Here is a 25,928-nt window from a genome sequence, read left to right as displayed (position 1 = left end):
TAATTAAATAAAAAGTTCATAAGAGTATAAATGTTACTGTGTTGCTGTAACACAACCACCACCCAAGTACCAACATCTGTCTCCAGGGCCCCTTCCTGTCAATGCACACTAAGTTGCTAGGCTAGAGTTTCTCAAACTGAATATGGGAGTCATGAAAAATCTGGCAGTAGTAACAAGTTTCTGAACCACAAGGACAAAAAATTAATCAAAATAAGCATAATGAATCTTGGATCCAATCCAGTACCATTTGGACCCCCAAGTACCATCTATAACCCCTGAGCACTCAGAGACGAGTCGCTCCTGATCCCCAACAATATCCCAAATGCCAAATTCAGTACCCAGCATTCATTTTAACTAAACTTGATACACCACCAGAACTATAATTGTGCACAACGTAAGTCTGCTACTCCAAGTCACTGCAACAAGAACAAAATAAGTGGAAATTTTAAAAAATGTTTAATCACATCAATAAACTTATTATCTCTGTTTTTTGTTAAAATAAAAAAGATAAGGTTTGCTGTTCAATTCAACTGCAGTTCTATAGGGTTGGAGAGGCAACTCAGAGGGCTAGAAGCAGACGCCTTGTACGCAAAGGCCCTGGATTCAATCTCCATGAAGGCATGAACACACTGCTCCACAGCACCTGTGACTGCTACAACAACAAAACAAAATACAAAAGTGGAACTAGAGTTCAAAGATAATTCACTCACTTTTTGTGAAGGAATTCTCCAGCTGCTACAGCAACAGGGCGATGAGCTGAGTACACCAAGTGATACACATTTTCACAGTCTTCATTGGAAAGAGCTTCTTCACTTCCGCTAAAAAAATTCAGAAAGTAATATATACTCAAAACAAATGTTTATTTTCTGTTTAAATACCTTTTTAAATTTTGTGAAAATTAGTATTTTAGGCCAAGGTATACTAATTGTTTTCATCTCCATTTAACCTATTTTGGCAGTAACATTTCTAATAATAAAACCAAAAACTACAGCTAAAACTTAAAATAAGATGTTTACAGTTCTTCCAATGTGTATCACAGTTAATAACAATCACAATTAAAATTTCTACTAATAATTTCTACTAATAATTTCTAAGGATATATTTGGTACAGTTTCTAAAAGTTAAGATATTATTATGTTACATACCTCTTCTAAAACTGTATTTATATCAAAAAATAAAATAGGGATCACATCCAGCAGTGCTGGATGGAACCTGTGCTCCCTGCAGACAAAACATGTGCTACAGTCTACGCAACCCTCTCTCAGTACTTTACCTTATAACAATGGTCTGTTCTGATTCTACCGGGAAGCAAAAACCTGCACCAGTGTAATGTGAGTGGAATATACTACAGTGTAGTATTGTACTGGAATCAATAGGTTTTGGTAATTCTGTTTCTGGGTCACCCACCTGGAGATGTTCAGGGGCTACTCCTGGTGGTACTCAAGGGACCATGCGGGATGCCCAGCATCAAATCCAGGTCGGCTGCATGCAAGACAAGTGCCCTGCCCACTGTACTATCGACTTGGCCCCAGATCAAAGGGGTTTTGGAAATCATCAATAGTTGTAGGCTGACTAGCAAATAAACTAACATTCCCTATATGTTCCTTTCAAATTCTCAGTGTAATAGCTGAAGAGATAGTTTTTAAGACTGCAAAGGAAGAGTTTAAGATTGTCTTTGAAACATACATATCTCAGCCCATGTCCCAGTAATGTGCACTGTAAGAGGCACACACATGACTAAGCCTGTTTTATTAATTTTACTGAAAACTGGGTTTAAGTGGTAGAGGCAGTGAAGAAAGGACAGAGTACTATCATAAAAAATTCCATTCTGGCCCGAGAACAGATGACTGGCTAAAGAAACTTTGGTACATCTACACAGTGGAATACTATGCAGCTGTTAGAAAAGATGAAGTAATGAAATTTTCATATAGGTGGATCAAAATGGAAAGTAACATGTTAAGTGAAATGAGCCAGAAAGAGAGGGACAGATAGAATCTAGATTACACTCATTTGTGGAATATAAAGTAACAGAATGGGAGACTGACACCCAAGAATAGTAGAGATAAGTATCAAGAGGAGTACTCCACAGCTTGGAAGCTGACCTCACATGCTAGGTGAAGAAGCAGCTATGATAGAGAAGGGATCACCAAGCAAAGGGTACTAGGCAGGCCCACTAGGGATGGGAGATACAGGCTGAAAATAAGACTATAGACCGAACAAGATGCCTTGTTACAAGATGTAGCAAACCACAACACCCAAAAAGAGAGAGTGAGCAAATGGGAATGCCCTGCCACAGAGGCAAGGTGGGGTGAAGGGGACAGGGTGGCGGTGGTGGGGGGGATGCTGGGACCATTGGTGGTGGAAAATGGGCACTTGTGGAGGGACGGGCACTCGATCATTGTATGACTGAAATGTAAGCATGAAAACCTGAAAGTCTGTAACTTTGTCTCACGGTGATTCACTAATAAAATTAAATTAAAAAAAAAATTCCTTTCTGTACTAAATGTCATAAAACCCAATGAAGTTTTTAATATTAAAAGTTACAGCCAAAGCTTTTGAAGAACTTGATTAATGTCCTTTAAATTTTTATAAAGAGGCAAGGACCATATCTAGGTGTAGAGTGCATGCCTTGCATGTGTGAGGCTCTGAGACTTCAAAGAAAAAAAAAATTACATAGATGATAAAACCAGCTTTACCATTCTGAAGAATCCCATGTTCTCGCTCTTTTTTTTTTATTGGGAAGTGGGGGGTAGGGGTGGGGGAACCACATTGGCTTTCTGAGTACCATCCTGAGTACTGCCAGGTAAGTCCCCAAACCCCTTCCTTCCAAAAATGGGTGAAGAAGAAATCACACATATAAAGCATGGTACTTGAGTACAAATTGGAACAAAGAGCAAAACAACAGACTCAGGGGGCTGGAGCAGTAGTGTAGCAGGTAAGGCGTTGCATGCAGCCAACCCGGGTTCGATTCCCAGCATCCCATATGGTCCCCAAAGCACCACCAGGAGTGATTCCTGAGTGCATTAGCCAGGAGTAACCCCTGTGCATCACCAGGTGTGACCCAAAAAGAAAAAAACAAAACACCAGACTCTACACAGATGATACTTGATACGTGATGTGGCATCACAAGTAGGGAGGAAAGGGTTTATAATAATTTTGACTCAATTTGACTCAAATTGCTATCATATTAATGACACAATTTAAATTCCTTTTTCTTTCTCCTAATATATACCATCCTGAAGAAGCCTATTTGAAAAACATATCTCCCCTTAGTGTTCTTCCTTCAAAAATCTTCTGTAGTTTTCATTTTCCCTTTAATAGAAACTCATATTACTGCAGTGGTAATCTTCTGAACTTGATAAAAGAAACATTATATAGACAAAACAAGTAATAGTTCACATGAAAAAGAAAAAGACCAATATTTTGTTTTGAATCTAGTATTAAAATGTAAAAACAGTAAAGCGATGAGTCTTTTAAGGTGGTGTATTAGGGTCATAAATGTGAAGTACATCATTAATGCTGAAGAAAAGACAAACACAAGTGAAATGTTTAAAAAAAAATACTTACTGAAGTATCAAAGTGACCAATCGAATAGCTTCCACAGCAACATCATATTCCTTATCAAGTGTCATTGACACAATACGATCCTGGGGGGAAAAAAAGTGATAATCAAACCAATCATTTAGTAGAAAATAAGTTGGGAGGGCATTAGGTAATGTCCTTGGGGAGTATATCCAAACTAATATTACATTAAATAAAAAACTGTATTCTTGAAAAGTTGTAAATCAATTTCTATAAGTAGCAGTACTTTCTACTAAAGGTACTAAATAAGAGCTTTTTTTTTTTTTTTGCCTTTTGGGGTCACACCTGGCGACGTTCAGAGGTTACTCCTTGCTCTGCACTCAGGAATTACTCCTGGTGGTGCTCAGGGGACTATATGGGATGCTGGGAATCGAACCTGGGTCGGCTGCGTCCAAGGCAAATGCCCTACTGGCTGTGCTATCGCTCCAGCCTCATAAATAAGAACTTTTATAATATAGATTTTTTAATCTATTTCATACAGATTTACTTCAAGAATATGCAGTAAAGAGTATGAGCTAAATACCTGATGGATAAGTCATTCACTAAACTGCTGTATTTAATGTGAAAGATAAAATAAGCTACATACTCTTGTTGCTTACCTTGAAACGATTAGTAAACAGCTCCAACTTGGGGAATAATTCTCGGTTGGTATACAGACTCTGTAGAGCTTTCAAACACTTCAGCCTGACTTCTCCTTGCTTCAGAAATACAATTAAAAGCAACAGTCAACTCCATGCCACAAAGGCTAAAAATATCATTAAGCTTCTATGAACGTTAAATAACTTTCCTTAATCATTCAATTTATTTACTTCATATTGCAATTCAATATGGAGGGGAACTGAGCAACTGGAGAAACTGTGTTACACTGATGGTTAAATTAAAAACAGAATAAAAAGCCCTGAAAATCCCTAAGTTACTTTAGAGTAAGCTATACCCTTTGTTGACTTTTTTAGTATTGGATATTTCCCACATTATACAGTTGTACTTTGAGAAAATTTTTATCCTATGAGTTCATTTAGGGAAGAGTAAAGTAATTTTTTCTTTTGCAACTACTGAATAACCCTGTAGAAAAAAACAAGTCCATATTAAAAGGTCTTCACTTAGTTACTATTTTGTTTATATTCCACAAAGAACAATTAGGAAATGATTTAAGAGTAGAAAGTTTAAGAGAAAATAAAAACCCAAAACAAAATCAAAATTTAACAGTGAAGTTTCCTGGAACAGCTATTTATTAGTGTAATCTTAAATAAATTCTACTTGGAATAGAAGAAGTTGATGATCAAAGTGCATTCAGGATCATCTAGAAAATTACTCAACTCTCAAAGGATCCAAAGAAAACAGTTTTCTTTGTTCAAAAAGAAGCAATGGGGCCGGAGAGCTAGTACCATGGGTTAGGCATTGGCCTTGCATGCTGCTGACCTGGTTTCAAGCCATGAGCACCACTGGATGTGGCCCAATGGTAAAAAACCAAATCAAAACAAACTCCACTCCCCCAAACACCCTAGAACAAACCAGGAGCAATATGTTCTGATAGTAGAAAACTAAGTTCTGGAACTAGATATAACTAGTTTTTATTTCCAGATTTATAGATCAGCTTTTTGAGATGAGAAATATATTAGTCACTGACATTGAGTTGTCTCATTGAAGAATGCATCAATTTCAAATGGCTGTCATAAAGATTAAATATAGGGACAGAAGTTTTAACAACCAGCTCAAAGGGATATAGTCCTGTTAAATTCACAGATTAGAGTGATATAAATATTCCTTTCACAGTCAATTTCAAGCTATCATTGAGATGTCACTGAAATATTTGAAAATATTTGAAAAGGAAAAGTGTATAAGTGTATAAGCACTCACTTTCAATAATAGTCAAAGGAATTCTACTACATCACTAAAGTGATGCTTATTTAATTAAAGAATTAATTTTAATTCTTTAAAACATACCAGGAATCTGGGATACAGATGCAGTTGCCCTATCCCAGAATCCTTAATCTATACAGGTGAAGACTGACTGCCCTACTTTCTCCTACACTACCCGCTAATAGTTCATCACCACAGTTTCCGCCACAGCCTAGCTTTAATAAATAAATAAATAAATAATGTAGGAGCACTGCTATTTATTCAGTCATTGATTAAGCTGATTGAATTGGGCATGAACTCCACATACTTTTTTATTTTTTAATTTTGTAAGTTAGTTAACAATGTTTGATTACACTCAATATTCAAACACTAATCCCATCACCCCTACACCTTCCCACCACTAAATTCAGGATGTTTCCATCCCAAACCCTAAACCTTGTCCCAAAACACAACCGAAATAATATACTTCGTATTGTCTGCTATGAAAAACTACTGAACATGCTTACAAAAGTGTTCATATAGGAAACAGTGTGAAGATTGTTCTATTTTGTCAGAAGTCATTAAGACATTCTATAGAGTATCACCAACATGTTGTTAAAGTTTGGGTGATGTGAGCCTTGGTATATATATCTGACATTATGTATATATATATGTGTATATATATGTATGTACATATATATATATCCCGCTATGATTTGTTGCCTACTATCTGAACCCCATTAAATATGATGTAATTATGGAGAATGGGTAGGAGGTTTTTTATTTAAATTTATTTATTTTTTAATTACTGAGTCACAGTGAAGGTACAATTACAGATTCACACATTTTCGTGCTTGTTTTTCCCTCATGCAATGTTTAAGAGCCCATCTCTCCACCAGTGTCCATTCTCCACCACCCATGAACCCAGTATCACCCCCACCCCACCCCCGCCTCTGTAGCAGGGCATTCCAATTTGATATCTCTCTTTCCTTTTGGGTGTTGTGGTTTACAATAGGGGTATTGAGTGGTCATCCTGTTCAGTCTCTAGTCTACTTTCAGCATGCATCGGTAGGAGGTGTTTTATGATGTGTCACGTGGCCATGTGGCCGTACGGTTCAAGAATATGTTTACTCATATGTGAAGCTGGGCCTGAGTGCGTGGGGAGCGGCATTGAGCATGGTGGCAGTTGGGTTGTGGAGGTTTTTGGCTGCCGGGGCTGGGTTCCGTGGGATGGGGAGGGCTCTCACCCGTCCCCCTTTGGGGCAACCCGTGTGAGACAGCCTGGAACGGAGTCCAGTGGCATGGTTATGGGGGCCTCATGTTATGCTCCCTTTTGGGAGAAGCAGCCGTGTGATCTGGACGGTGGCCGATGGCGAGATTATCTGGTGCTGGCAGGAGGTGGCTTATGGGCATGATACCTGGATCGCTGGAGACTGGGGAAAGCAGGCAGAGGATCTCCGCTCCTGGTCCCATTGAGCCCAGAGTCCAAGGTCACAAAGTTCTGCACTATCTGGGTTCCGTAGAACTTCACTCATGCGTGAGGCTTGGCCTTGGCACATGGGGAACTGCCTTGAGTGTGGCGGCGGCTGGGGTGTGGAGGGCTCTACCTGCTTCCCTCTGGGGCGCCCCAGTGAAGACAACCTAGCATGGGGTCAGGACATTCTGTGGCACTCTTTTTCGGGAGTTTCAGTTTATAGTCCCTGGGTCTTGGCCACTGATGAGATTACATGGCGCAGGGGGCAGTTTGTGTGTGTGACTGTTAAGCTACTGGAAAACTGAGGACCTGGGGAGAGGATGTCCAGTCCTGATCCAAGTGGGCCTGGAGCTCTCATTCACGGGTTCCAGCCTACCTCTGTGCTACAGGCCCTAACTGTATCTTTTGATCTCTTTTGAGATTTATGGGTCTCTGAAATAAGGCCAATAAATGAGCTTATATCCCTAAATGAACGATTCGAGGCTCTTCCTGTTCCTGGAGCAAGCACATATCATTGGGCTGCACTAGCACACGGCAGGGACAAATGGAGACATTACTGGTGCCTGCTCGAGCAAATCGAAGATCAACGGGATGACAAGTGATACAAGTGATATAGCTGAGCTGGAGGTGGTTTGTGGGTGTGTCTCCCACGTACCTAACTTTTGGCTGTTTAATTTCTTGGTAAACTTGGCCCCAAGTTGTTGGGGTCTGACCAAAGGCACTGCAGCAATTTTCTGACAACACAAGAATTCAACCTCCTTACATTAGGGCACAACAATCTTTTAAAGTACAAGTTATTATTCAAAGCAACTTGAGAAATCATGCAAACTTCTAAAACCATATTTCTGCTAGCATATCTGCATCATTTTATTTTCCAAGCACAAAACATATTTGAGTCAGGTGTAGTCGTTAGGTACAGTGCCCTGAACAGCTAGTTTCAAGAATACTTCTAGGAAGCTGACTTCACTGAGAGAATAGGATTCTGTGTTTGGATCATTTAAGGATGGATTTCCATGAGGAAGAATCTAATTACTAGTTCTAAGTGAAGTATTCAGTCTTTGATATATCAGCATTTATTAGTTCACTGTTGGGTGAAAATGGATATGCAGTCTTAGCTTATACATAACTCATGCCTACTTAGCATCTGAGGAAGCAGAATGATTATTAACTACAAAGACTGAAAACAGATGCAGGTATTTCTCTCACCAATAGGCCAAGATCCATGCTACAGTAAAGGCTGTACAGGTCACCCTTACTAACATGCTTTGTTACATTTTTACCTATTCATGGGTTGTTGCAAGCTACCCAGCCATCTGGTAAGAAGAAGAGTAACTAAGAAGGCTAATCAGGAACTTGGAGAGAGTTCAAAATGCTGGAGATATAGTTCGCATCCAGGAGCCCCTGGCTAAACCCAAGGCACCCCACTGTACTCTGAGCAACACTGGTAGAGACCCTAATTCCTCAAGCAAACAAAAACCTGAAATATTAAAAGTTTTCATTTGTGTGGGGAAAAAGAATGATGGTTGTAGTTTGTTGCCTAAGGGGTAAAAATATGTCACTCATGTAACTACACAGCTGCAAAGGACATTTCAAAATAAAAATATAAACTTGTGTCACTCAAGCTTGTACCTTGCAGGCATGGGTACACCAAAGGACTGAACCTCAGACAGAAAAATGGGTCAAAGTCCAGGGAATAATGCCAGATTAAATACACAGTACAATTTTATGATTCTATGTATTCAAATCACCCAGAGGAACAGACACATTGTGAAGAACTAGAACTTGCCTAAGGTTGTGGCCGATGGATCACATCAGATTCTGACTCCTAAGCAATGGGCACAGGTGATGCATTAATTGATATACCTGGGCTACTATACTGCTAACTCAATCTGACACTTGTAGATACTACACTACCATACATGCTCTTCAACGAAACATAGATCTTTACTCTGACCATAGAGTATCTTTCACCGCTCTAGCAAGTCCTGGGCATGTATTACTCATAGCCCAAATCTGGGAACAACTGAAGTGCCCATGAACAGATGACTGGATAATGAAACTATGTACATATACATAATGGAACACAACTCAGCAGTAAGAAAAGATACCTATGCAAATTCTGCTATGTAGACAGATCTGGAAAGTACCATGTTGAGTGAAGTTAGCCAGAGGGAGACAGACACAGAGTGATCTCTCTCATATGTGGGATATGAAGAAATTTTCTATGGGAATAACAAAGTGCCAAAGGCAATAGAAACCAAGAGCAAGAGAACTGGTCTTCAGTAGGAAGTTTGCCACTGGGGCAGAGGTGGGGTTGGGGTCATGTGGGGTTGATAGGTTGGTGAAGGAACACTAAGACAGAGGTGGAAGAGAAAAGTAACTGTTCTAGAGGGAGGCTGGTGGGGGATTAGAGGGAGGGAAACAGGACAGTGGGGGAGGTAAATGGGCATTGGTGAAGGAATTGATGCTGAAATACTGTATGCCTGACACTTATGAATGAAAACATTTGTAACTCACAGTGATTAAAAACTTAAAAATATATTTTTAGAAAAGCAAAAAACAAAAGTATGGGCAAGTTCCCATGAAAGTTTCTCATATACTAGTGCCAATATCAATGGAGTTATTAAAAAAAAAACCCCAAAATCGAATGGTTGACCTAAAATCACTAAAGAAATCAAGATAACCTGAAGAAATCACACAATCCCCATCTTAGGGCTATACAGCTTATAAATAATTTACTTCAAGTCAAGGAAATTATGGCACTATGACACATATAAGAAACTTCTGAGGTCAAATGGAAGTAAAATAGGCAGCTGTATGTTTAGGCAAGACTTGTAAAATCCAAACTTCAACAAACCAATTAAAATGTGTTGTTCCCCGATGGAGTACACATATCTAGGACTGCTCTGGTTCTGGTCTGGCTGACACAGCATTCGATAGGGTTGCTAAGTGATGTTTCCTCTGGGCCTTTCCTTTCTCCGTAAAGGTGGAAGATGAAAAGCAGCACCAAGGTACAAAGGTTCTTCTATTGGTACCGAGAAATTTGTACAGGACAATACCTCCTTCCTGGAACAGACTGCCTGGGTTGCAATATTTGAGCAGTTAGTACAACACTAATAAATCAGATCATCTCTAGCTCGGGAGGCTGAGGGAGTGAGAGAGGGGGTGGGAATTAATAATTATTCTCCGCATTCCTATCAATCCTCTGCTGTACCTTGCAAAGAGCAATCTGGTAAAAGCATCATAAACTGGGGGTGTAATTCAGTGGCAGAGTGTATGTATGCTTTGCATTTAAGAGGTGTAGAACACACAATCTTCACATACTTCCCTCTTATTGTGGTGAGAAGGTGCTTGGTGGTGGTGGGATTGGTGTTTGAATATTATCTGCAATGAACTACTGTGAACTACTTTATGAAAATAAAATATATAAAAATTGCAAAAAAAAAAAAAGAGTGGTGTAGAGCATGACCCCTGACAGCAAACAAGAAAATCAGTGGTCTTTGTGAAAAGGGATAAACTGCTGTATTTAACTTATCAAAATGGAATCCTGTTCCTCAAGCATTTAATCACCGCAAAACATTGTACTACGGATGATACAAAACCACTCAGACCTTGAACAAGCTATCAATAGGTCTAATCAACAGGTACGTACTGATATGTATTCAGAGGCACAAATTCATTGCCTAGGTATTTCTCTGGACTTAATTACTAAAATACAGAAATCCAAAACCATGTGGTTGCTAGTGCGGCTGCTTGACCTCAGATCTCTTCATTCTCAGCAATGGAAAACAAATTATCAAATGCTTCCTTTTCAGCAGGTCCGACTTTAGGGGGGAGAAACTCCAAATAATAATAGTGAGTTTTTTTTGTTGAAATATTGAATGTAATCAAAGTAAAGTGAAAGTAAAGTGAAATTTATCAGTTACACAGGCGGGGTGGGGGGCTGGGAAGGTGGGGGGGGAGGCATACTATGATTCTTGGTGGTGGAATATGTGCACTGGTGAAGGGATGGGTTTTCGAGCATTGTATAACTGGGACTTAAACTTGAAAGCTTTGTAACTTTCCACATGGTGATTCAATAAAAGAATAAATTAAAAAAAATTCACTGCCAAGTGCATTTGGAATTCTCTGCCTTAATATTATCTATGATGTGTGGGAGGAGAGGAATGGTTATTACCGATCTATACAGATATTTTAGACTTGAATGCCCCATGCATTACTTTTCTCTCTGTAACCATATGGTAAAAACATGCTGGAAGAGTACAGAAGTGGAAAAGTCGGCATTATGAGGACAATTCCCAAATGGCTGTCAATACACTCCCTGCTGTGATTGTATTTGTGCGTGTGTGTGCACACAGGTATGTATACCTGTGATCCTAAATGAAGTACATAAAGTTTATCTTTAGTGAAGGACTTTGTTGCCTTGGAGTTCTAGGGACTAATGTCCATGCCAAATTTCACAAAGGGCTGAAGAGAACTGCTAACAGATGACAGGTATTCTAGGAGAACTAACTAACACTGCTTTAGTTCTGCTTTTCAAATTCTAAGATGTATATACTTGGCATACGTATATAAGGCCCTGAAGGAAAAGTGTAATATAAATATCTAATAATGTTTGCTCAACTCACTCATAACATCAACAAAACTAAACTCACTGGGTAATGAAAAATGGGTTGTAAATGACACTTAATGTGCTGGAAGAATAACTTTTATGCTGCAGCCAGTATTTCTTGCTGTGTGTTTATCAACAAATCAGGAAAGTTATCCATACTCAAGACCTGTTATCAGCTTTGACTCATAATTTCTTTCAGCCCTCAGCCCCCAGGCATCTTTCACCTCTGTCAGGAAAGATAAACCAAGCAGTAAATATTAACACTCAAGAAGGACCTTCATTCAGCTTTGACTCAGAGTTCCTGCCAGTCCCAAACCTCAAGCACTTTTCATCTCTTTAGTTGGTTTAATGTGGGCATCTCTGGCTCTGGGCTATAAATAAAATCTTCCAGAAGTTCTGATAATTCTCCTAAGTATGGTTCTCTAATGAACCAAGTTAGCTAACTTCCATCTAAAGTGACAGACAGGCTCTAGAGCATATTTCCAAAAGGGACCATGCCATCCAGAGGGGTGCTTAAGTAACAGAGAACAGGGAAAAGATAGCAGAGGCCTAGGTTTTAGGCACTTTGTGTAATTAAAAGAAAAAATTCCTGAAAAGAGGTCAGTTGGACAAAAAAATGGGAACCTCAGTTCTACAACATTCCAAATACATATAGGTTATTTAACAGTTCAGCTAAAATCAACAATGTCTCCAAATTTGATGTAGTAATGCAAATAAAATTGTCTTTTATTTGCCACTTCAATTGGCTTTGCAGGGGTGGAAGACAGAAAAATAGTCTCTTGAATGTGTAACTTAGATCCTTCCGAACAGCTGGCTGCATAAAAATAGACTTTCACCTCCACATGAAGAGGTCACAAATTATGTGCGGCAGTCCCAAAAATCTGAGGTAAGTTCAGACCGCTAATGCCATGCACAAAATAAATTAAAAAAAAAAGTGGATTAAATACCTTGATATTAGATCTGTGTATTTTTATTTTTTATTTTTTTACTTTTTGGGTCACACCCGGCAATGCTCAAGGGTTGCTCCTGGTTCTGCACTCAGGAATTACTCCTGGCGGTGCTTGGGGGACCATATGGGATGCTGGGAATTGATCCTGGGTCAGCCTCGTGCAAAGCAAACGCCTTACTCACTGTGCTATAGCTCCAGACCCTAGATCTGAATCTATAAGGCACGTAAAGGAAAATCTAGGCAGAACTCCCAATGATATTGAATCTAAAGACACTTTCAAGAATGAAACACCACTGACCAAGCAAGTGGAAGCAAAGATAAAGAAACTTCTGCACTTCTACGGAAACAATGACCAGGATACAAAGGAAGCCCACAGAATGGGAGGAATTATTTACCTGACACTCATTTAATAAAGGGTTAATATCTAAAATATAAAATGGGGAGAAGAGATGAACAGAAACTTTCTCAAAAAAAGAAATACAAATGGCCAAAAGGTACATTAAAAAAATGCTTTATATCACTTATCATCAGAAAAATGCAAATCAAAACAATGAGATATCATCTCAGGCCACAGAGACTGGCACACATCAGAAAGATTAAGAACCACCAGTGCTGGTGTGGACACGAGGAAAAAGGGACTATCCATCGCTACTGGTGGGAATGGCCAAATGGTCCAGTCTTTTTGGAAAGCAACGTGGGCATTCCTCAAAAAACTAGAAACTGAGCTTCCAAACCCTGGAAATACACTGTGTTTAGGAGCCCCAAACACAATGCAAAAAAAGTAATTTGCACTCCTATGTACATTGCACCACTATTCACAACAGTCAGAATTTGTAAACAACTCAAGTGCCTGAAGACAGATGAGTGGGCAAACAAACTATGGCACATTATGGTACACAAAGGAATTAACAGCCCGGCTGATATCTCTGGGACCACTGTGGAAACAAGTGGATTCCCCTTTCTTTTATCCAGGTCCCCAAAGTCTCCATGCATCACCCATGCTATTTCCACAGCTGTTTTCTCATTCAACATTCTCACTGCAGCTGGACAAATCGCTCTACTTACTGGACTTCATACTGCTACATGTATACTTCCACTCACTGAGTGAAGATCAGTGAGAAAGGAAAAGAGCAATATTCGATATATATCAGAGAGCTCCCACAGGGTTAAATGGCAAAGATTCATCCTCAAAACACAGCAGAGAAAAAGATTAAGCCTTGTAACCAAGCTCAGTGAGTGACGATAATTCCACTTAAGGCTTTACCAGTACCAACCAGTACTCTGACCTCTCAGATAATAGATATAAAGGCACCATGATGAACATATTTAATGATATCAAAAACCAATGGTACAGATAGTTTGTTAGGCACATGATAGCATGAGAAAAATGAGAAAAGAAGTGACAGAACTTGGGGCCAGAGAGACAGTATGATGGGTAGAGTGCTTTCCTTATACATGGCTGACCCAGGTTTGATCTCCAGCATCCCATATGATTCTCCAAGCCCTCTAGGAGTGAAGAGCCAGTAGCCCTGAGTATCACCTGGTGTGGCCCCAAAATAAACACAAACAAACAAACATGACAGAACTGCAGAGAATATTAGGCAAAACAAACAAAAAAACAAGAAAAGGCCTCAGCAACAGAATAAAAACAAATGGAGGAAAAACTGTTGGTCAACAGTATAATAGACGGGAACCTTTATAAAACAATAGAAGATAGGAAAAATTTGATAAGTAAATAGCACACTAAAGAACTATGGAATGAGTTCAAGAAGAATATACAAAATCATCAAAGTTCTTGAAAATGAGGGCAAATCTGATGACGCACAAAACAAAGAAATTTTGTATGCATAGAGTTGAGTGCAACCATTCAGATCCAATAAGCAAAAGGGTCCCAGTGAAAACAGACTCAAACAGAAAATCTCTAAGACACAAACTGTTGTCAGAATGACAAAAGCCAAAGACAGGAAGACAATATTGAAAGCATCAAGGTCAAAGAAGGAACTTGTAAGTAACTCCCTTAAGAATCACAGTATAGATTGCTGCCACACAACAGGCGGGATCCCACTGCTAGGATGAGCCTTATTCAGAAATGTAGCACCTGTAGCACTGTCATCCCGTTGTTCATCAATTTACTTGAGAGAGCACCAGTAACGTCTACATTGTGAGATGTGTTGTTACTGTTTTTGGCATATCGAATACGCCACTGCGTAGCTTGCCAGGCTCTGCCGTGCGGGCAGGATACTCTCGGTAGCTCGCCTGGCACTCTGAGAGGGACAGCGGAATCGAACCCGGGTCAGTCACGTGCAAGGCAAACGCCCTAACTGCTGTGCTATCTCTCCAGTCCATTCAGAAATGAATGTCAAAAAACTCAGGTATGTGGGTTTTGTGACTGAAATATTCAGCTTTCATTAGTCAGGGATGGGCTACCTTCCCCCTCTCATCACCCTATACTTCTGAAAGAAATAACATACACACCCCAAAACTACGTCAGTTATGAATTTAACTCCAGCTTTATCACCCCATTAAAAATTGTGGACACCCTGAAGCACCAGACTACAGTTTTGGCTGCGTGACATCTCAAACTCTGTAACACTGATAAACCAGGAGTAGCACACCAGATTGGATGTAATGTAGAAGGCAAACAACCTCAATTAACAAAATATAAACACAGAAGGCTTACGCTGTAACAATATCTTAGTAATCTCCATGTTGAGATGCAACAATCTTCACTTTCTTCTAATATTTTTGATCATCCATTTAAGAAATTACTATAACAAGCAATATAAAATAAATTATTGAGAGCCTGCTACAGGTGCAGGCTCAAGGAGTGGTTGGGAAAAGTGGAAATAATAGCTGTGGGAAAGTGCAATGGTGGTATGGTAGGACTGGTGTTGGAATAGTCTGTAATAATCAATGTCTGTAACTAAGCTAACGACTTAATAAAGTTATTTAAAAAAAAGAATCACAGCATATCTAGCAAGTAAGATTCTATGAATCAAAAGAGAAGAGTGGGATACAGAAAAAAAAAAAAAAAGAACTGAATGACAGCTGCTACACCAGACCTCTCTGGACATATATAAGGCCCAGTACCACAACTAAACTTGAAAAGAAGCCACGTCACCAAATAATCCCAGGTAGACTGACCTCACTTCTGCAAACTCTAAGGTCTTCTTGGAATGGGAATGGGCAGATGCCCCTCCCTTTCTGCCAAGCCCAGACCTGACCTTTTCCTAGATATAAATGGCCCAACTCTACAGCTCTTTGAGTGCAGCCACAAAGCAACTCATCCATATTACACAGACTAACAGACCAGTAGACCATAAAGGGCTCAATCAATTAAGTACCAACCACCCCAGTAAATTCTCAATGACTTTATAACATCATTGTGAGATATAACAATTGTCACAAACTGACTTTTATTGATGTATCTTATGAAAATTCCATCTGCCATTTTGCAGTAACACACAATATGAAGTAAAATTGTTGATGCCCACTAAAGGGGCAGACTTGGGAAAAGATGGGAAACTGGGTACACTGGTGGAGGGAAGGTCACACTGGTGGTGTAACTGATGCTGGAACACTAAATGAATGCCTGAAACAACTCTATTATGAACAACTTTGTAAATTATGGTGTTTGAATAAATAATTTTATAGAAAAGATCCTCAATGAAGTAAATATTTATCAAAAATACCCTAGGCAGCACTGAAGGAATGATAAAAAGCTTCAGTGATAACAGCTTAGGGAAGTTCAAAATGGCAATACTCTCTAAAGTACAATGCAGATTCAATGCAGACCCCATAAGGACAACCATAACCTTCTTTAAAGAAACAGAGCAAACACTCCAGAAATTCTTATGTAACAATAACCACCCATCACCACCACCAACTGGAAAAGGCAGAGTAATCAAAGGGTAAAAGAAAATGGGAGGAGTCTCTTTCCCCAACTTCAAATTGTATCACAAAGCATTAGTAATTAAAGCAGCATGGTGCTGGAATAAGGACAGACTTGCAGATCAATGGAATAGAATTAAAAGTTCAGAGACAGATCCTTAGGTGTTAATGGCCCATTGACAAAGGAGAAAAAAAGTTGACAAAGGAGCAAGGGGGAGGAGGGAGAAAAAAAAAAGACAGCTAATCATGCAGAAAAAAGTCAAATCAAAATGGATTAAAGACTGAAATACCAGATCTGAATTATGAAGTTACATAGGAAGAAACATACAATGCCACTGGTCAAGAAAGTGGAAGCAAAGAAAAAACAAATGGCATGACATTAAATTAAGAAGCTTCTGCACCTCAAGGGAAATGAGACCAGAATACAAAGACAGTCCACAAACTGGGAACTTTACAATTTAAAAATAAAAAAAGGGGGGGGCATAGTGATATGCACAGCGGAGAGGGCGTTTGCCTTGCACATAGCGGACCCAGGTTCGGGGGACCCAGGTTTGATCTCCCGAATCCCATCGGGTCCCCTGAGCACCGCCAGGGCAATTCCTGAGTGCAGAGCCAGGAGTAACCACTGAGCACTGGCAGGTGTGACCCAAAAAGCAAAAAAAAAAATCTGATCCCATTCAAAAAAATGGGGAGAATAGATAAAAATAAACTTCCTCAAAGAGGAAATACAGAAGCCAAATAACATGACAAAATTCTCTTTATCATTAAGCACTGGAAAATTGCAAATTAAAACAAGAATTTAAGTGCATCATCACATGGTGGTGAGACTGACACTCTTCCAAAAAAAAAAAAAAAACCAACAACTAGTGATGGAGTGAATGTGGAGAAAGGGAACTCTTTTTTAATGCTGGTAGAAACGTTGGTCCAGTCTTTTTTGAAAATGTTTTGGCAATGTCTCAAAAAACTAAAAATTGAGCTGCCATATAATCCAGGAATTCTACTTCTTGGAATATATCCTAAGGCCCCAAGAAAATGATGTAGAAAAGATAATTATACCCCTATATTCACTGCAGCATTATTCACAATGGCCAGAATCTGGAGACAATGCAAATGCCAAGGGCAGATGATTAGAAAAAGAAGCTATGGGTCATGTGTACAATGGAATATTACTGGGGAGTAAGGAAAGATGAAGTCATCCCATTTACTGCTATGTGGATGGATTTGGAGAGTATCAGGCTGAAGTGAAGTTAGTGACAGACACAAAATGACCTCTGTCATATATGGGATATAAAGAAACATAGCTAGGGAACAGCAAATAACCAAAGGCAATAGAAACAGAGAACTGGTTCTCAACAAGAAGCTTGCCACTGGGTGGGGTGGTCAGGGAGTGAGGGTAGGTCAGGGAAAAAAGAACATACAAGAACAGTGCACGGAAGTGTTCACCCTGGAGAAGTTGCTGGGGTGCTGAAAGAAGGTAAACCACAGTGCATAAATGAAAGGGGGGGTTAAAAAAGAAGGAAATGCCTGGGGTAAAGGGAGATGTGTATGTGGGGGCGGAGGGGAGGTATTAGGAGCACTGGTGAAGGAAAGTAGACACTAGTGAAGGTGGAGCATTCTATGTCTGAAACTCAGTTGTAAATAAATGTAAAACTCAATAAAACACAATTAAAATAAAATTTTCCTCTCCTCACTCTTGGTAATGCGTATTCATAAAATTTATATTTTTTATGAAAAATTTAAAAATAGCCCAAAATTATTCATACTAATTTTTAAATTCACAAAATCCCGTTAATCACTGATTTCTCGGGTGGGCTCAGTAAGCTCTCATCTCGTCCTTTCCCTGAGATCTTAGAAGTCTATCTCGACTCGGCCCTCCCAATGATGTTGCACTGGGGGCTCTTTCAGGGTCAGGGGAATGAGATCCAGCTTGTTACTGGATTTAGCTTATGAATACACCATGGGAAGCTTGCAAGGCTGTCCCATATAGGCAGGAAACTCTCAGAAGACTGCCAGTTTCTCCCAGAGGGAGAAGTTGGCTACATGGCCGCGCGCTTCTGAGAGCTCGCTTTTAAATCTCTGGATGTTGGCTGTTGATGGGATTACACACATCTGGGTTCCTCTGCCGGTACCTTCATGCATGAGGCCTGTCCGAACGTGTGGAGAGGGGCCTGGAGCATGGCTGTAGCTAGGTTCCGGTGGTCTTCGGCTGCTGGGAGCTCTGCTCGGGGTGGGGAGGGAAGGTGGAGCCCATTCCTTCCGAGGGGCCCCGGGAAAGACAGCCAGGCGTGCAGGCAAGAGACTCTAATTTTTAAATTAATATCTTATAAAAAGATGGTCTGCTTTAAAAATATACCTGGCTGTGCTCTGGGTGTACTCCTGGCTCTGAGTTCAGGGATCATTACTGGAGGAGCTCAGGAAATCATATGTGGTACTGGGGATCAACCGGGATCGGGCACATGCAAGGCAAGAGCCTTACCTGCTGTACTAACTTTTCTAGACCCCAAAGATGTAATTTTTGAAAAAGAATAGTTTTATCAAGTTATCATTGATTTATAATTTTATGGAATTTCAAGAATTAAGCTTTATTTATCTCTATGTGTATAGTTATCACTATCTCTACAGTAAAAAAAAGGTATCTCATATGTGGGATATAAAGAAATATACTAAGAACAATGAACAGTCAAAGGCATGAGGTTTTTGAAAGAATGTAAGGGTGCAAACAGTAGCACTGCACTGTCATCCCACTGTTCAATGATTTGCTTGAGCGGGCACCAGTAATGTCTCCATTGTGAGACTTACTGCTACTGTGTATTTTTGCATATTGAATATGCCATGGGTAGCTTGCCAGCCTCAGCTGTGCAGGCGGGATACTCTCGGTAGCTTGCTGGGCTCTCCGAGAGGGACGGAAGAATCGAACCCGGTTCGGCCGTGTGCAAAGGAAACCCCCTACCCGCTATGCTAAAGCTCCAGTCCCACAGTCAAAGGCATCAGAACGACAGAGTTTATAAAAGAACTGAGCTTAGGAGTGTGGATGGGAGGGGTCTTTTGGACACTTGTGGAGAAAGTAGGAACCCTTCTGGCAGGTGTGCTGTTGCAACAATGCACGAATGAAATCATCATCACCAGCACTGTAAATCATGGTACCTCAATATAAATGGATGGAGGGTGGGAAGAGAGGAGAAATAAGGGCAAAGAATGAGTAAGAAGGCAGAGCCATAGCACAGAAGCAGTTTCAACCAGATTATTAAAAAGAAAGGCATTTGACTATGTAGTTCTGCAAAGCAAATATAACACAAGCAGATTAGAGTGTAAATCAGAGATTTCAAAACTCTTTTGGCCTAAGGTACTATTTTCAAAAAAGAATTACTCTGATTGCCCTGCCATGAAATCTACCTGTAGAGTCAAAAAACGCAACCCTCAAGTTGCACCCGAGGTTACAACTACCCCCTGGATCCCATTACCCACACCTGGGAGGACTATCACACACTTTACATGTGTGCAAATGATGGGTGCAAATGATGATAAGGAAAAATTTTAAAAAATTAATATTCATCACTGTATCACTGTCATCCTATTTTTCTTCGATTTACTCGAGTGGGCACCAGTAACATCTCCATTCCTCCCAGCCCTGAGATTTTAGCAGCATCTCCTTACTCATCTTTCCCAACGATTGGAGGCTTTTTCAGGACCAGGGGAATGAGACCTATCGTTATTGTTTTTGGCAAATCGAATACACCACGAGTAGCTTGCCAGGCTCTCTGAGGTGTGTGTGTGTGTGTGTGTGTGTGTGTGTGTGTGTATACACACATATATATATACACACACACACATATATATATGTATATATATAAAATATATGAGCTGAAGTGATATAGCACAGCGGTAGGGCGTTTGCCTTGCGTGCAGCCGACTCGGGTTCGATTCCTCCACCCCTGTCAGAGAGCCTGGCAAGCTACCCGTGGCATATTCGATATGCCAAAAACAGTAACAAGTCTCACGATGGAGACGTTACTGGTGCCTGTTCGAGCAAATCGATGAGCAATGGGATGACAGTGACAGATATATATAATATATATATATATATATATATATATATATATATATATATTACTCTATTATTTGTTGCCTGTCTGAACTCCATCACATATGGTGCGGTAATCATGGAAAATGGGTAATATTAACATTCACACCATTCTAAAAGTAACTGAAATGGTTGGAGAGATTTATAAACCATGATACTAAAAAAAGAAAAAAAAATAAAGAACTCCTGGGGCTGGAGCAATAGCACAGCGGGTAGGGCATTTGCCTTGCACGCGGCTGACCCAGGTTCGATTCCCAACATCCTATATGGTCCCCTGAGTGCCGCCAGGAGTAATTCCTGAGTGCATGAGCCAGGAGTAACCCCTGTGTATCGCCAGGTGTGACCCACCCCACCCAAAAAACAAACAAAAACCCCCCCTAAAAACCAAAAAAGTCCTTTATATCACTTTATAACAATTTAAAAAGAAAAACATTTCATTTGTTCATATATAGAAATTTATGAATACAGTTTAGCAATTTATTTTTAAATGGCTGTTTTTTGATAAGCCACATCAGAATTTTTTTAGAATTTTATAACAGTTCTTATAAAATTGTTGTCACCAGAGCATTCCAGCAAAAAGTTAAAGATGTCTATTCCTCCTTCAAAAAGTTTTCATTTTCAGTATGTCCAGTGATAGGTGTTAACTAATCATACTGTGGTGATATATCAAAATATATACATGTATCAATCAACAACAGAGCACTTACATGTGTAATGCACTGGCTTCTACCCCCAGCATTTAATGTACATATATGAGTGTGCTGAGTTATGCTGAAACCTAAACTAATGCAATAGTATGTGTAAGTTTTATCTAAATTAAAAAGTAAGCTGTTGCAAGAAACCTTCAAGATAAATAGATATATGTTGGTATTTAAGTTCAACAGGGAAAAGGAGGTTGGGGAGAATACACATGGCTGGTTTTGTAATGATAAGACTAGGGGCCAGAGAGGTAACACAGCTAGTAGAGCTCTTGCCTTGTATGGAGACCATATGTCTTCGATCCATGGCACCCCATAAGGTTCCTAAGCACCACCTAGGCAAGATTCCTGAGCACAGAGCCAAGGGTAATCCCTGAGCAGTCAGGTGTGACCCCAAAATCAAAAAAAAAATTTTAAGATTCCAAATTTATTCTTACTAAAATGTTTCTCATTCTGGAATTTCAAAATGTATATTAAGTTTGTTAGGTGAGATTATAATTCTATATCCTCTAGCACTGTAGTAAAACTTAACTGGATAAACCTGAGAGTTTAGCTGTAAAAAACCCAAAATCCATATGGGACAAAGAATAAATAGAATGAAGCTGAGAATATTTAGTATTAAAAAAGGCTCTAATTGCCCAGTACTGTAGCTCAGCTGTAGGACACTTGCCTTGAATGTGTGAGGCCCTGAGGTCTCACTCCCACACCACCAAAAAAGAGTACCGGATCGGAATCACCGGGGATCAAAAGATTCAGGGAAACAAGCACTATGTAGTATTAGTAATGGAAAGATGATGTGTGTGGCTCTCACTACACTTTAAACTTTCTCAGAGCAAAAGTGGTCTTTGGAAAATTTTGTTTAATCTTTTATGTAACATTATGGTTTTCAAAATATCTCTGAGAATATGTAAAAGAATACGTATCTTTGAGAATATGTAAAAGAATATGTATCTTTGAGAATATGTAAAAGAATATGTATCTTTGAGAATATGCTATTTAAAAAAATTAATGTTCTAGGTCTGGGAGATAGTACAAGGGTGAAGATGAGTACCTTGCATATCAAGCAGAACCTGGTTTGCCAGCACCACATCACTGTAGTGGCCCAATAACTACTGGCACACAGGGCCTGAACAGAACTGTACTGATTGCACTGAACCAATGGCCCAAGTGGCTGGGAACTGCTGTTGTGCATTGCTTTCCCAATGTCTATAGGTTAATAATGATTAAGATATAGATATAAGATACAGATATAACTTCTCAATATTCTAAGAGTCAGAATATTAACCATATTTGCTTATAAAGTCTAGAATTCTTGAGTAACAGTTCCTCTTAAATAATTTAAATTTGGTGTCTGACTCCAACAATGGAATACAATAAAATTAACTGTTTCAAGGTTACTATATTCACAAATTCAAGTTATAGAATGCCAAGTCAATATAAAAAATCTAGTAACTTATCACTTCTATTCAAAGTAATTTGATGTTTATACTTTCGGAAGTCAATAATATGAAGAGCTTTTAAAATCACACTCTTCTAGGGAGGAAGTGGCTCAGTGGTAAAATGCATTCTTTTTATGCTTAAGACCAGATTCTAATACCAGCGCAGCAAACAGAAACAAAAACAAAAACACAGCCTTTAACAGGGGGTAGAAGTAGAAGTAGAAACAATGTTTCTATTTAACAGGGTGCAGGAATAGAAATAATGTTTAGATTGGATATTCTAGAACCCACCAGGCTATTCAACTCCAATAAAACTATGTATATAGATATGAGTAGAGAATTATAAGCAAGAAAGTTTATTTATGGCTGGAGAGACGGTACAGGGATGAAGGACTTTGTCTTGCCTTCAGCGGACCCTGAACCCTGGCACCGTATGGTCAGTAGGAGCAGAGGCAGAAACAGCCTGTTGAGTAGCACCAAGGGAGGCCTCCCAGGCCAGTGCTCCCCTCTTACCCACCAAATAGCAAGCTTATTGGATTTCTCTATGCCAAGAGATATAAGGAATATCATTTGCTTACAAACTAGAAAAAAGTTTATAATTAGCTTGTGTGTATGTGATTTTAGTCTTAAAAAACTTCAGATTTATCAAGTTACTAATCTTTGCTAAGATGCATTACAACAATGTTGGACTTAATCTTCTTACATGTCTCAAGATTCATCATGGCCATCAAGAAAAGTTATTTCATCTGAAACATTTTAAGTTTCCACTTGAGTATATAACTTTTGAAAAACCAATTACTGCCACTCTGACTTTTCACATCCTAGTATTGAGATATGGATAACATCTCTCTCAAAGTCTGAAACAAGTAAACTTACCCTATCATGAAGAGTCCAGCCAACATATTTTAGGTAACTGTCATTTAGGAAGGCATCACTATACATTTTCATCCACACTCCAATTTCTTCAATACAAATGGCTCTAATTTCAGCAATAGCATCACTAGAGGAAAGAAAACAAAGTGGGAAGGGGAGCAAAACTGTTTAATTGTCAAAGCAGGGATGCATTTTATACTCATCTTCAACTAGCAAACAAGTTATTTCCATATGGTTAAAAAAAAGTCCCCAATATACTTTGTGCCTTCATTATATTAACTATATAAATTAAAAGCTACTAAAACCAGAGGTTGAGGAGATAGCGCAACAGGCCTCTCTATGTAGGAGGCCTGAATTTGATCCCAGGCATGTATGAGCAATGACACGAAAAGCAATGAGCTGGGAATAGCCCCTGAGCACTGCTGGGTGTGGCTCAAATGATCAAAAACTGAAACAAGCAAACAAAAACCCAATACTGGGGCCAAGAGATAGTACAATGAGTAGCATGCTTGCCTTGCCTTACATGACCAGCCCAAGTTCATTCCTAGGCTCCATGTGTGGTCCATAAATATCACTGGAGGTAATACTAGAACACCAAAAAAGCTACCAATACCAATGGGACGGGGGAAAATGCTTCTACAAATAACCTTATTTTAACTAATGCTCTATTGTTCACTAAGTCAAGATATGGTTGTTAGAGCTTTCTGTTAACCTCCAATTTAAAAAATATATTAAATCATCTGAGGAAATCAGAGCACTAATATCCAGTACTCCATGATCCTACTTAGAATCATGGAGATGGATAAGGCTCTCAGACCCTAAGGCAGCCAAGCAAGAGATCAATAAAGAGATTTTAAATTCTCATTTGTTTTGGGGGCTGGAGAGATAGCACGAGGGTAGGGCGTTTGCCTTGCACATAACGGACCCGGGTTCGATGCCTCCGTCCCTCTTGCACAGCCCAGCAAGCTACTGAGAGTATCTCGCCCTCATGGCAGAGCCTGGCAAGTTACTCATGGCTTATTCGATATGCCAACAACAGCAAGTCTCACAATGGAGATGTTACTGGTGCCTGCTTGGGCAAACTGATGAGCAATAGGAATGACAGTGAAAAAAAAAAAATACAAAATCTTAAAAAAATAGTTATCTAGGTAAGAAAAAATTTCACACTTAATCACAATGATAACAACATTAAAGGCTAAAACTTGAAGTTATAGCAGAACCAATTATGAAAATTCAGGTTTCTGGTTCCACTGTCAGATGGTTTTCCACTTTGCTCTAAGCATGTAATATAAATCTACACTGAAAACTTTTGTACTCTCAAGTTTTAAGTGAAACAAATACACGATTAATCAAATTATCTTACCTTTGAAAAGATTTTTAACTTGAGATTAAAATAATTTATAGTCTGGCTTGGAAGATAGCTCAAAGCCCTAAGGTAAATGCTTTGCATACAGGAGGTCTGTGTTCTATCCGCAGTACTATGATTCCCAGAGCAGCACTGAAGAACCCCTAAGCACAGAACCAAAGTAGCCCTAAGCACCACTGAGTATGGTCCACAAACTAAATCAAGAACCATTAAAAAATCTTTTCTTAACAGTGAATCCTATTTAAGTTAAAAAAAAAAGATCCTATTTTCCTTTTTATTTTATTTATTTAATTTTATTTTATTTTATTTATTTTTTTTTACAGTTACAGATTTATACATTTTTGTGCTCATGTTTTCCTTTTTAGATCATTAAAGTTTCTGACTTTCCACAATTTTTTTATCTATTATTTTTTAAAATTAATTTATTCTTTTATTGAATCACCATGTGGAAAGTTACAAAGCTTTCAGGTTTAACACAAATATTTTATAGGGTAAGATACAGAGGTCAAAGAGTTCATGTGTGTGCTTTTCATATGGGTCATTCAGATTCAATCCCTAGTATTCCATTGTGAGAACCCTGAGCAACATGCAAGGGACGGTCTGAGCACCATTGGGTGTGCTCCCCCCAAAATAAGTATCAACAGAAACCAGGTTATTTGAAATTCTCCCACATAAGGAAATCACGTATGAATTATTAATCTGGTTATTATTGGATGGGATTTACTCTTTTTTTGTGGGGGGGGATAGGGGTCACACCCGGTGGTGCTCAGTATGTACTTCTGGCTCTGCACTCAGGGATCACTCTGGGGTGGGGCCAGGGAACCTATATAGGGTGCCAGGGGGTAGAACCTGGGTCGGCAGTGTGCGAAAGCACACTATGTCACTGTTAAAGCCTCTATGTTACTGCTCTAGCCCTATTAGTTGGAAATTTAGTGTTAATTAAGGATTTTTATTTTCTCGTTGTGAAAAACCATTTCTACAATCTGTCATTCTGATATATGTTTCTCTTAACACCTTGGCATTGCTTATGGATTAAAATATGAAAAACTTTCTTTCAAAGTTGTAACCAGTGATGTTAAATTTTCCTATGCATATTTTCTTGCTAAAATTTTTCTTCATAAAGA

The 25,928-nt window shown here is 39.2% G+C and overlaps 1 protein-coding gene across 3 annotated transcripts in view; it reads right to left on the bottom strand.

Moving 5' to 3' along the window:
• STAG1 (stromal antigen 1) overlaps nucleotides 1-25,928 on the bottom strand; it is a 335,329-nt gene that overhangs the window by 98,969 nt on the left and 210,432 nt on the right. For all 3 annotated transcript variants that reach the window (XM_004602955.2, XM_055127095.1, XM_055127096.1), the window contains 4 exons: nucleotides 23,442-23,565; nucleotides 4,182-4,280; nucleotides 3,568-3,647; nucleotides 711-818 (listed from right to left, as the gene is read on the bottom strand). In XM_004602955.2, the coding sequence (XP_004603012.1) occupies nucleotides 711-818; nucleotides 3,568-3,647; nucleotides 4,182-4,280; nucleotides 23,442-23,565 (411 nt within the window). The remainder of the gene's footprint in view (nucleotides 1-710; nucleotides 819-3,567; nucleotides 3,648-4,181; nucleotides 4,281-23,441; nucleotides 23,566-25,928) is intronic.

The sequence above is a fragment of the Sorex araneus genome, chromosome 2 (assembly GCF_027595985.1).
Source record: "Sorex araneus isolate mSorAra2 chromosome 2, mSorAra2.pri, whole genome shotgun sequence".
NCBI lineage: Eukaryota > Metazoa > Chordata > Mammalia > Eulipotyphla > Soricidae > Sorex > Sorex araneus.
Note: the sequence above shows the minus strand (reverse complement) of the source record. Positions and strands in the feature narration are given on the sequence as shown.